Genomic DNA, 13,071 nt, shown 5'->3' with positions numbered 1-13,071 from the left:
TTTATTTAAAATGGCGAATGTCTGTCCCTGACAGATACCCTTACAAAAACTACTTAAGTAAAAAAATACTTTGAAGTACTACGTAAGTACTTTATACCACTGGGGAAGCGAACATGTTGTAGTGTCATGTTAATGGAGTTCTAACATGGATGCTATAGAATGTTGTAGTGTCATGTTAATGAGGTTCTAACATGGCTGTTATAGAATGTTGTAGTGTCATGTTAATGGGGTTCTAACATGGCTGCTATAGAATGTTGTAGTGTCATGTTAATGGGGTTCTAACATGGCTGTTGTAGAATGTTGTAGTGTCATGTTAATGGGGTTCTAACATGGCTGTTATAGAATGTTGTAGTGTCATGTTAATGTAGAAACCTTAATGTTCCACCTGTAGAATGGGCTGTGCATCACCTAGTCTGACCTACACAACAGAAAACTACATCGGATTGAGAGTTTCATTTCATCTGTTATATGATCTCAATGTAGTCTTTGCTTAGCATTTTTTTTCTGACACTGTACAGATGTATATTTCTGTTAGTGGTACAGTGAATATTAGTGGTCTCTCTATAAGAATACCTCAGTTGTATGATGCAGCGAGAAACAGGATCCAGCCTGCCTGCTAAAGCCTGTGTGTGTGTGTGTGGGCCTCTCCTGCCTGTCTCCCTCATGCTCTTAAAGCCAGGGCTGGCTTCATCAGGACACACTAATGACAGGCATGAGTGATGAGCTTTACCCCAGGATTGTAGAGTGGTGAGCTTTACCCCAGGATTGTAGAGTGTGAGGCAGACAGAGAGTGGTGAGCAGAGCTTACCCCTTAAAGAGCGCTGTAGCCCACCCTATCCATCCTAGATGTGCTTACAAAGAAAACCTCAGTCACATTGGGTTTTCTGACAGACGTTTACTATTTACAGAGGCTGTTAGGAATGTGTTTGACATCTGTTATTAGGGGAGAGATGAAGGATGATTGGCTGTTTTGAGAGACTAGCTAGATACGTTTTTGTTAGAGATGGAGAGAAGAGGAACAGAGTGGCGTGCCAGGACACAGAGCGCTGACAGAAGAGAAGCAGGGTTGTCCTAGGTCACAGCTGTGGTTTGGTAGGCCCAATAGTCGTGGTGGTTGGCTTGATTAGGGAGGTAGGGATGGAAGGCTCTGCTAGCGAGGCAACATTGTGTTGACAGCAGCCTGAAGGCTGAAGGAGAGAGTGATGGTCCCCCAGCTCTCTCACAGCACTGTGAGGGTTAGCTGATTGGCCAGCACTGTGGAACCGCTCTGGAATGTGTGTGTGTGTGCGTGCCCCCCCCCCCCCCCCCCCCCAATAAATAAAAATGTCTGCCAAGAGGTTTTATTTGTCTTAACGCTAGTTAGACTGCTCTTAAAGTGGTGGTGTTAAACATCACCATAAAGGCTGCTCTGTTAATAACAACGAGTCAGTGTTGCAGCGTGGGTAATGCGGTCTGCTGCGGTGTGGGTGTGTATGGGGCAGCACAGGGAGATGGGCCTCGGAGAACTACAGTGTGAATGGACCTCTCTGTGCTCTGTTCCCTAACAGGGACCCTGTCGATTAGAGCAGTGGTTCCCAACCAGGGGTAATAGGGACCCCTGGGGGCACTTGGTCTAGCCACAGGGGGTAAAATGCACACGAAGGGGGGGCGGGGGGGGGGGGGGGGGGGGGGGTAGTAGTAATCTAGGCAGAGCAAAATTCAGTTGAGAGCAAAATTCAGTTGGAGGTACAGTAACTGATTTTAAAGGTTAGGAACCACTGAACTAGAGGTTGTGTTTCTCCACTACCGGGAATGGGGGAACACGCCGCGGTTGTCTCCCATATGGCCCTGGTCTAAAGTCGTTCACCACCTAGGGAATAGGGTGCTGTTTAGGTGCCGCTGTAGGGTGTAGCGCAGTTCCCTTTTTTAAAAGGCTTTTCTCATGTTAAAGGAACCAATCTCCGGTCCCAAAGCCACTTGTAGCTGCTGCTGACTATACAGTCCTTATTTTTAACAAACAGAACCAATCAAAGATGAAACTCTATCGTTTAGCTGAAGCAAAATACTTAAGTATTTTACCCAGCTCCTAAAAGTAACACAAATACTTGTCTGGACATGTTAGATCTGGGGCTATTGTTGCTGGTGCAACTCAATATTAGGAAGGTGTTTCTACTAATGTTTGGCATACTCAGTGTATATCTTGTAAAGCGACGGGAGGGGGGGGGGGGGGGATTTGTTCATTTGAATTTCATGATTTTGTTTTATTATTTAAACGTGGAACATGAATTGCATCATTCAAGTCGGGAGTGTGTCCCAAAAGTGATGAATTAATGGAGCCCCTCAGAGCGAGTTGATATGAGCGAGGGGGTGGTTTAGGATTTACGGCCTCTCTCTCTCTTCTTACTCCCTCTTTCTGTCCTCTCTCCGTCCCTACCTGTGTCTGTCTCTCTTCTTACTCCCTCTTTCGGTCTTCACTCCTCTTTCTGTCCCTACCTCTGTCTCTCTCTCTTCTTACTCCCTCTTTCTGTCCTCTCTCCATCCCTACCTATGTCGCTCTCGCTCTCTCTCGCCCTCTGTCGCCCTCTCTCGCCCTCTCTCGCTCTCTCTCGCCCTCTCTCGCCCTCTCTCGCTCTCTCCTTTCCAGGCCATGCTGTATATGGAGTTGCTCCCAGAAGAAAAGCGTCCTGTAGCAGGGACTGAGGGAGCGATGTACCGGCGCAGGCAGCTGATGAGACAGCTGCCTGTCTACGACCAGGACCCCTCCCAGTGCCACGGGCCACTACCAGAGGATCAGGTTAGATTTGATTTGATTCACTATTTTGGGATTTGTCCACATGATAGTTTGATAGTGTGCTCCATCACTTCAGTTAGGTTCTTAGTCTCAAACCTCACACACCCGAAACAAACGCGATTTGATATGAAGAACCTTTTTAAAGAGCATTATTAACCCATTATGTATTTTAACATACATTTGACATTCATTTAGTTTAATTAATAAATAATTAATTACGGTCTATAAGGTGTATATTCCATCCTCAACTATGATTTAATGAATGTAATGTTTGTTACTGCTAGTGAAGCTTCATTACATTCATTAAATCATAGTTGAGGATGGAATATACACACCTCATAGACAGAACATTTATTTCCCATCTTTGGTCTTGTTCCTTCCACCAGCTCCAGGCCATGTCTGTCTTCATGAAGCGCTTCAAAGAGGAGGCTCTAGGAGTAGGGGAGGTGGCGCTGCCTGGGGAGGGAGGCGCTAACCCTCCGCCCGTCGTCAAAGGAGAAAAGCAGAAGGACGGAACTGGGAATGGGCAGGCCACCAATGTCCAGCCAGACCCTGTTGATACTCCTACCACCAATGGGACTGGCTGCTGTAAAATTGAATATGTAAGTCATGGTGTCATTGTAACTACAATATTTACAGGAAGGTTTGCTTTAGCTTGCCTGACGTGTCAGATGGGCGGGTTTTGCAGTTTTTGGGAGTAACTATTCGATTGGTTCCATTAAGCACAGATTAAGTTTTTGATTTCTAATAGTACTTGAACCCAGGTCTGTTTTGACCCCGTCTCTCACCTATCCTCAGGCTCTGCCTGCTCTAAAGAGGTGGCCTCCTACGCCACTCCAAACCCTTTCAAGCCTTAGGCTACTTTACGTTTCTCTTTCACTACTCCATTCCTTACTTTTATCTCAGCACCCCTGGACTCTGAAGGAGAGATGTTTTCCTACAAGAATAATTAGATTATTTTTTATTATTTTTTTTACAGAAAATGTATATCTTTGTTTTGACATTCATATTACAAATGCTTAGTTCTCTTCACGTTTTAATTATGTTGAACCATAAAGTTGACATATAGGAGTTAAGATTAGATTGAATGGTGGGTTGGTTGCTGTGGGTGAAAATACACTTGAAGGAAGAGGACATTAGAAACATACGTTACAGTTGAAGTCGGAAGTTTACATACACCTTAGCCAAATACATTTAAACTCAGTTTTTCACAATTCCTGACATTTTAATCCTCGTAAAAATTCCCTGTTTTAGGTCAGTTAGGATCACCACTTTGTTTTAAGAATGTGAAATGTCAGAATAATAGTAGAGAATGATTTCAGTTTATTTCTTTCATCACATTCCCAGTGGGTCAGAAGTTTACATACACTCAATTAGTATTTGGTAGTATTGCCTTTAAATTGTGTAACTTGTGTCAAATGTTTCTTGTAACCTTCCACAAGCTTCCCACAATAAGTTGGGTGAATTTTGGCCCATTCCTTTTGACAGAGCTTGTGTAACTGAGTCACGTTTGTAGGCCTCCTTGCTCGCACACGCGTTTTCAGTTCGGCCCACAAATCTCCTATGTGATTGAGGTCAGGGCTTTGTCATGGCCACTCCAATACCTTGACTTTGTTGTCCTTAAGCCATTTTGCCACAACTTTGGAGGTATGCTTGGGGTCATTGTCCATTTGGAAGACACATTTGCGACCAAGCTTTAACTTCCTGACTGATGTCTTGATGTTGCTTCAATATATCCACATAATTTTTCAACCTTATGATGCCATCTATTTTGTGAAGTGCACCAGTCCCTCCTGCAGAAAGCACCCCCACAACATGATGCTGCCACCCCCGTGCTTCACGGTTGGGATGGTGTTCTTCGGCTTGCAAGCCTCCCCTTTTTTCCTCCAAACATAATGATGGTCATTATATAGCCAAACGGTTCCATTTTTGTTTCATCAGACCACAGGACATTTCTCAAAAAAGTACGATCTTTGTCTCCATATGTAGTTGCAAACCGTAGTCTGGCTTTTTTCTGGAAGTTTGCTCAGCAAGGAAGAAGCCACTGCTCAGTCTTTCAAGTTATATTGATATAGGACTCGTTTTACTGTGGATATAGATACTTTTGTACCTGTTTTCCTCCAGCATCTTCACAAAGTCCTTTGCTGTTGTTCTGGGATTGATTTGCACTTTTCGCACCAAAGTATGTTAATCTCAGAACGCATCTCCTTCCTGAGAGGTATGACGACTGCGTGGTCCCATGGTGTTTATACTTGCTTACTATTATTTGTACAGATGAACGTGGTACCTTCAGCCGTTTGGAAATTGCTCCCAAGGATGAACCAGACTTGTGGAGGTCTGCAGTATTTTTTCTGAGGTCTTGGCTGATTTCTTTTGATTTTCCCATGATGTCAAGCAAAGAGGCACTGAGTTTGAAGGTAGGCCTTGAAATACATCAACAGGTACACCTCCATTTGACTCACATGATGTAAATTAGCCAATCAGAAACTTCTAAAGCCATGACATAATGTCGGGAATTTTCCAAGCTGTTTAAAGGCACTGTCAACTTAGTGTATGTAAACGTCTGACCCCCTGCAATTGTGACACAGTGAAATAATCTGTCTGTAAACAATTGTTGGAAAAATGACTTATGTAATGCTCAAAGTAGATGTCCTCACCGAACTGCCAAAACTATAGATTGTTAACAAGAAATTTGTGAAGTGGTTGAAAAACTAGTTTTAATTTCGCCAACCTCAGTATGTAAACTTCCCACTTCAACTGTACGTCTTTAACTCCAGGTAATGTAGATGTAGTGTATTTTTCTCCTGACTGGTATGAACTAGACATTTTCCCTCATCAGATTCTGTTGCTGTTACTGCACACACAGCTTGCTAGCAGTTTCCTATTGGGTAGATAGTAAGGCTAAGGTGAAGTGGGGGGAAAAACGGGGCCTGGAGTGTTTGTAGGATATATATATGCATGTATGTATGTGGAGGCTATATACAGGGTGTTACGGTACAGAGTCAATGTGGAGGCTATATACAGGGTGTTACGGTACAGAGTCAATGTGGAGGCTATATACAGGGTGTTACGGTACAGAGTCAATGTGGAGGCTATATACAGGATATATATGATAGTTCTAGTAGAGGTGTGTGTATGTGTGTATATATGTATACCTTCCTCTCAAGTTCTTGGCTCTTTCCAGAACAGTTACATTTTCCTTGAATCTCAGGAACTTGAGCATCCTGCCTGACTGGTTGCATCACTGCCTGGTATGGCAAACTGCTCGGCCTCCGACCGCAAGGCACTATAGAGGGTAGTGCATACGGCCCAGTACATCACTGAAGAGGGTCTGGACCTAAAGAAGATATTTAAGTCATTAAGAGAACATCTGTTCTGTATGTGAATCCATGATAATGAGAGAAATCTGATTTTCTTCCAATCGAGGAGGAACAACATGGTTGTGGACGGAATTGCAGAATCTCCACACAAGACCTGGACAGAGTCTGAGGACAAAATGAGTAACTGAAGATGGACCACAGGAAGTTTGAGGTGGAGCGCACCCACAGAACTGAAAAACCCACCACTGGCCCAAGTGACAGGCCCAGGCACTTGGTGGTCAAGTTCCTGAGATTCAAGGAAAATGTAACTGTTCTGGAAAGAGCCAAGAACTTGAGAGGAAGGTATATATTCCTCTACTAGAACTATCCTGAAGCTGTGCGCCAGAAGAGGAAAGAACTGATCCCAGCCATGAAAGCTGCCAGAACTGAAAAACCCACCACCAGCAATGTTGCTGTTGCTGTATATATTCAGAGCCATATCCCTGTACATCCGCCATGACGGGCTCATTGTCCACCCTCACATCCAAAAGCCTGGAAGGGATGAGGGAGCCAAGGCTATGCGTTTGTAGCTTCTACCCTGCAACACACACACTTATTTACTTAATGGACTGCTGAATGTATATATTGTGGCAGACCAGGGGGTTTGGTCAAGACGTTTACCCAGATCAGACACGGACAGAGAAGGATTAGTTTCAAGGGTGTTTATTTAAATAATAGTTATAAAAGAAAAGTTCTCCCCCATGAGACCCTCTCTGGGATACCGTCTTCTGGCCTCCGGGTCTTGCTGTATCCCCCATGAGACCCTCTCTGGGATACCGTCTTCTGGCCTCCAGGTCTTGCTGTATCCCCCATGAGACCCTCTCCGGGATACCGTCTTCTGGCCTCCGGGTCTTGCTGTATCCCCCATGAGACCCTCTCCGGGATACCGTCTTCTGGCCTCCGGGTCTTGCTGTATCCCCCATGAGACCCTCTCCGGGATACCGTCTTCTGGCCTCCGGGTCTTGCTGTATCCCCCATGAGACCCTCTCTGGGATACCGTCTTCTGGCCTCCGGGTCTTGCTGTATCCCCCATGAGACCCTCTCCGGGATACCGTCTTCTGGCCTCCGGGTCTTGCTGTATCCCCCAAGAGACCCTCTCCGGGATACCGTCTTCTGGCCTCCGGGTCTTGCTGTATCCCCCATGAGACCCTCTCCGGGATACCGTCTTCTGGCCTCCGGGTCTTGCTGTATCCCCCATGAGACCCTCTCCGGGATACCGTCTTCTGGCCTCCGGGTCTTGCTGTATCCCCCATGAGACACTCTCTGGGATACCGTCTTCTGGCCTCCGGGTCTTGCTGTATCCCCCAAGAGACCCTCTCCGGGATACCGTCTTCTGGCCTCCGGGTCTTGCTGTATCCCCCATGAGACCCTCTCTGGGATACCGTCTTCTGGCCTCCGGGTCTTGCTGTATCCCCCATGAGACCCTCTCCGGGATACCGTCTTCTGGCCTCCGGGTCTTGCTGTATCCCCCATGAGACCCTCTCCGGGATACCGTCTTCTGGCCTCCGGGTCTTGCTGTATCCCCCATGAGACCCTCTCCGGGATACCGTCTTCTGGCCTCCGGGTCTTGCTGTATCCCCCATGAGACCCTCTCCGGGATACCGTCTTCTGGCCTCCGGGTCTTGCTGTATCCCCCATGAGACCCTCTCCGGGATACCGTCTTCTGGCCTCCGGGTCTTGCTGTATCCCCCATGAGACCCTCTCCGGGATACCGTCTTCTGGCCTCCGGGTCTTGCTGTATCCCCCATGAGACCCTCTCCGGGATACCGTCTTCTGGCCTATGGGTCTTGCTGTATCCTGTTTGGCACACACACTCAAATTCCCTCGTTTCCGCTCAGGCACTGTCTCCAACTACACAGAAGTCACCTTACTTCCCCCAGTCCCCTTGTGTGCTGCCCTTCTGGCAGCTTTATGGGCCTTGCACAGCTGGTGAGCAATCAGCCCTTGATTACTCACCAACTCCCCAATCAGCCCCAATTAGTCATGGCTGGGGAGCCCGTCGAGACCTGGCACGTTGAGCAGATGGAGCCATCGCCTCGTGATGTACACTCCATCTGCTACCAGGCCTCGACGAGTCTACCCCTGGTGGCTGACCTGCTGCATGCCACAAAATATATTATCTTGCTTTGTTTACTCTTTTCCATATTATGTCTTTCTCTGATAAGCTGCCCAGGAAAGGGCTGAAAATAGGCCAGTTAATGAAATCAATAACTTACATCTTAATACAGTGGCTTGCGAAAGTATTCACCCCCTTGGCGTTTTTCCTATTTTGTTGCCATACAACCTGAAATTAAAATGGATTTTTGGTGGGGTTTGTATCATTTGATTTACACAACATGCCTACCACTTTGAAGATATAAAATAAAACGTTTCTCTACAATAAAAATCTTTATTGTGAAACAAACAAGAAATAAAAAATAAAAAAACAGAACTTGAGCATGCATAACTATTCACCCTACTTTGTAGAGACGCCTTTTGCAGCAATTACAGCTGCATGTCTCTTGGGGTATGTCTCTAAGTTTGGCACATCTAACTACTGGGAATTTTGCCCATTCTTCAAGGCAAAACTGCTCCAGCTCCTTCAAGTTCCACTGGTGTACAGCAATCTTTGTCATACCACAGATTCTCAATTGGATTGAGGTCTGGGCATTGACTAGGCCATTCCAAGACATTTAAATGTTTCCACTTAAACCGCCCGAGTGTTTCTTTTAGCAGGATGCTTAGGGTCATTGTCCTGCTGGAAGTTGAACCTCTGTCCCAGTCTCAAATCTCTGGAAGACTGAAACAACAGGTTTCCCTCAATGTCCCTGTATTTAGCGCCATCCATCAGTTCCCTGCCGATGGAAAAACATCCCCACAGCATGATGCTGCCATGGAGATGGTGTTCTCGGGGTGATGAGAGGTGTTGGCTTTGCGCCAGACAGCGTTTTCCTTGATGGCCAAAAAGCTACATTTTAGTCTCATCTGACCAGAGTACCTTCTTCTATATGTTTGGGGAGTCTCCCACATGCCTTCTGGCGAACACCAAACTTGTTTTTTTTTTTTTTTTAAGCAATGGCTTTTTTTTCTGGCCACTCTTATGTAAAGCCCAGCTCTGGAGTGTGTGCATTAAAGTGGTCCTATGGACAGATATTCCAATCTCCGCTGTGGAGCTTTGCAGCTCCTTCAGGGTTATCTTTGGTCTCTTTGTTGCCTCTGATTAATGCCCTTCTTGCCTGGTCTGTGAGTTTTGTTGGGCGGGCCCTCTCTTGGCAGGTTTGTTGTGCAATATTCTTTCAATTTTTTAATAATGGATTTAATTGTGCTCTGTGGGATGTTCAAAGTTTCTGATATTTTTTTTTATAACCCAATCTGTACTTCTCCGCAACTTTATCATTGACCTGTTTTGGGAGCTCCTTGGTCTTCATGGTGCCCCTTGCTTGGTGGTGGTGCCCCTTGCTTAGTGGTGGTGCCCCTTGCTTAGTGGTGGTGCCCCTTGCTTAGTGGCGGTGCCCCTTGCTTAGTGGTGGTACCTCTTGCTTAGTGGTGGTACCCCTTGCTTAGTGGTGGTGCCCCTTGCTCAGTGGCGGTGCCCCTTGCTCAGTGGCGGTGCCCCTTGCTCAGTGGCGGTGCCCCTTGCTTAGTGGCGGTGCCCCTTGCTTAGTGGCGGTGCCCCTTGCTTAGTGGTGTTGCAGGTTCCGGGGCCTTTCAGAACAGGTGTGTATATATACTGAGATCATGTGACAGATCATGTGACATAGATTGCACAGAGATGGACTTTATTTCACTAATTATGTGACTTTTATAGGTAATTGGTTGCACCAGATCTGATTTAGGGGCTTCATTGCAAAGGGGGTGAATGCATATGACCAGACCACTTTTCCGTTTTAAATAATAAATAAAAATTCACTTCACCAATTTGGACTATTTTGTGTATGTCCAATACATGAAATCAAAAATATATTAAATGACAGGTTGTACTGCAACAAAATGGGAAAACCACCAATGAGGATGAATACCTTTGCAAGGTACTGTATATTAGCCATTTCTGAGACTCACTTAGATAATTCATTTGATGATACAGCAGTAGCAATACAAGGATATAACATCTACAGAAGAGACAGGAATGCTTATGGGGGAGGTGTTGTTGTATATATTCAGAGCCACATCTCTGTAATGCTTAGAGAAGATCTTATGTCAAGTGTTATTGAAGTGTTGTGGTTGCAGGTTCACTTGGCACATCTAAAGCCTTTTCTTTTGGGGTGTCGCTATAGGCCACCAAGTGGTAACATTCAGTATCTAAATGTGTGAAATGCTTGATAGTGTGTGTGATGTAAACAGTGAGGTCCACTTTCTTGGACCTGAATATTGACTGGTTTTCATCAAGCTGTCCTCTCAAGAGGAAGCTTCTCACTGTAACCAGTGTCTGTAATCTGGTTCAGGTTATTAATCAACCTACCAGGGTGTTTACAAACACTACAGGAACAAGATCATCCACATGTATCGATCACATGTTTACTAATACTGTAGAACTTAGTTCTAAAGCTGTATCTGAACCCATTGGATGCAGTGATCACAATATAGTGGCTATATCCAGGAAAGCCTGTAATTAATCCCACAAATGCTGATGCTCCAGATACTCAACTAGTCTAAAGAAGGCCAGTTTTATTGCTTTTTTAAATCAGGACAACAGTTTTCAATTGTGCTAACATAATTGCAAAAGTGTTTTCTAATGATCAATTAGACTTTTTAAAATGATAAACTTTGATTAGCGAACACAACGTGTCATTGGAACACAGGAGCGATGGTTGCTGATAAAGGGCCTGTGTACGCCTATGCAAATATTCCATAGAAAATCTGCCGTTTCCAGCTACAACATTAATTTACAACATTACCAATGTCTCCACTGTGTTTCTGATCAATTTGATGTTAATTTAATGGACAAAAAAAACAAGTTTTTTCTTTAAAAAAAAACAAGGACATTTCTAAGTGACCCCAAACTTTTGAACGGTGAGATGAGACAACACTACATAAATAGACCCAGGACAACGACAAAGCATCTCAGAAACACATGACAACACAGCATGGTAGCAACATAACAACAATACATCCTATCACACACACACCTACTCATTCAAGGGGTATTGCCAACCATGTTGGAGGTACATTTTAAACAATCAAAGTTTTGTTATCGATTTAACATGAGATGGCAGCAGCTTTCCACCAAAGTGTTTGTGTCCTGGGTGACCTACTGGTGATACTGTTGCGTTATCCTCTGCACGGTTGTTGTTGAAGTTCACCAGTCACTCACTGCAAGTCCCCATGCTTCAGGTGTAACCTGTGCTTGCTTGGGCCACCTGTCATTAGATCATTCTCCTTGTATTACTGAGGAGAGTAATATAGCCGGGCGCGTTCTACTGATGCTGAAATGCAAATTCCATTAATATAGAATGGAATCATCTGGTGAAGTGGAGTCTTTTGTTCAGACTTGTAGCTAGCAACTAGCTAAACAATGAACCATAATCCCAATCCATAGAGCATTAGCAATACAAACCGATTGTCATAACTTTAGCTGGCTAATCAAATAGGTTAAATGTTAGCTAGCAATGCAAATGGATTTCTGAGATACTATTACTACACAGATCATACATGTAATTTTAGCTAGAGAGACAGCCATCTAATGTCAGCTAGCTAGCTAACCATTAAGCTTTAACTTGCAATGAAAAAATAACTTTCTGACAAAATTCAGAAACATATGTTACGTTCCCCAGTTTCTGTTGTAGTTCGTGTATTTGCATGTGTTTATTTCAGGAAATGGCTTCCTGAAATCCCTCAAGCAGCTGATTGGTCAACTCCATGGCTAATTGGAGAGCTGACCCCGCCCCCTCGTCAAGACGCAGCTGTCTCCAATTACCCATTCCTTCTGAAGCTATATAAAAGCCTGTTCAGGAGAGAGATCATTGCTGGGAAGTCATTGCTGAGAGATTGAATGTGAGGGAGATTCATTGCTGAGAGATTGAATGTGAGGGAGGTCAGTGCTGAGAGATTGAATGTGAGGGAGGTCAGTGCTGAGAGATTGAATGTGAGGGAGGTCATTGCAGAGAGATTGAATGTGAGGGAGGTCAGTGCAGAGAGATTGAATGTGAGGGAAGTCATTGCAGAGAGATTGAATGTGAGGGAGGTCATTGCTGAGAGATTGAATGTGAGGGAAGTCATTGCAGAGAGATTGAATGTGAGGGAAGTCATTGCAGAGAGATTGAATGTGAGGGAAGTCATTGCAGAGAGATTGAATGTGAGGGAGGTCAGTGCAGAGAGATTGAATGTGAGGGAAGTCATTGCAGAGAGATTGAATGTGAGGGAAGTCATTGCAGAGAGATTGAATGTGAGGGAGGTCAGTTCAGAGAGATTGAATGTGAGGGAAGTCATTGCAGAGAGATTGAATGTGAGGGAGGTCAGTGCTGAGAGATTGAATGTGAGGGAGGTCAGTGCTGAGAGATTGAATGTGAGGGAGGTCAGTGCAGAGAGATTGAATGTGAGGGAGGTCAGTGCAGAGAGATTGAATGTGAGGGAAGTCATTGCAGAGAGATTGAATGTGAGGGAGGTCAGTGCAGAGAGATTGAATGTGAGGGAAGTCATTGCAGAGAGATTGAATGTGAGGGAGGTCAGTGCTGAGAGATTGAATGTGAGGGAAGTCATTGCAGAGAGATTGAATGTGAGGGAGGTCAGTGCAGAGAGATTGAATGTGAGGGAGGTCATTGCAGAGAGATTGAATGTGAGGGAGGTCAGTGCAGAGAGATTGAATGTGAGGGAGGTCATTGCAGAGAGATTGAATGTGAGGGAGGTCAGTGCTGAGAGATTGAATGTGAGGGAGGTCAGTGCAGAGAGAGGAGGCTGATGGCTGTGGATAATTTACTGTGTTAGTTGTTGGTAGCAGTTGGTATGTTCTGTGAGTTTGTTGCTCAG

The 13,071-nt window shown here is 45.1% G+C and overlaps 1 protein-coding gene across 3 annotated transcripts in view; it reads left to right on the top strand.

The window, feature by feature from the left end:
• LOC110494829 (LIM and cysteine-rich domains protein 1) overlaps nucleotides 1–13,071 on the top strand; it is a 32,632-nt gene that overhangs the window by 12,247 nt on the left and 7,314 nt on the right. For all 3 annotated transcript variants that reach the window (XM_090206499.1, XM_090206500.1, XM_036950954.2), the window contains exons 5-6: nucleotides 2,624–2,773; nucleotides 3,157–3,372. In XM_090206499.1, the coding sequence (XP_090062625.1) occupies nucleotides 2,624–2,773; nucleotides 3,157–3,372 (366 nt within the window). The remainder of the gene's footprint in view (nucleotides 1–2,623; nucleotides 2,774–3,156; nucleotides 3,373–13,071) is intronic.

The sequence above is a fragment of the Oncorhynchus mykiss genome, chromosome 17 (assembly GCF_057628025.1).
Source record: "Oncorhynchus mykiss isolate SJ-2025 chromosome 17, ASM5762802v1, whole genome shotgun sequence".
Taxonomy (NCBI): Eukaryota; Metazoa; Chordata; class Actinopteri; order Salmoniformes; family Salmonidae; genus Oncorhynchus; species Oncorhynchus mykiss.
The sequence above is the reverse complement of the archived record's forward strand: the minus strand, read 5'-3'. Positions and strand labels throughout refer to the sequence as shown.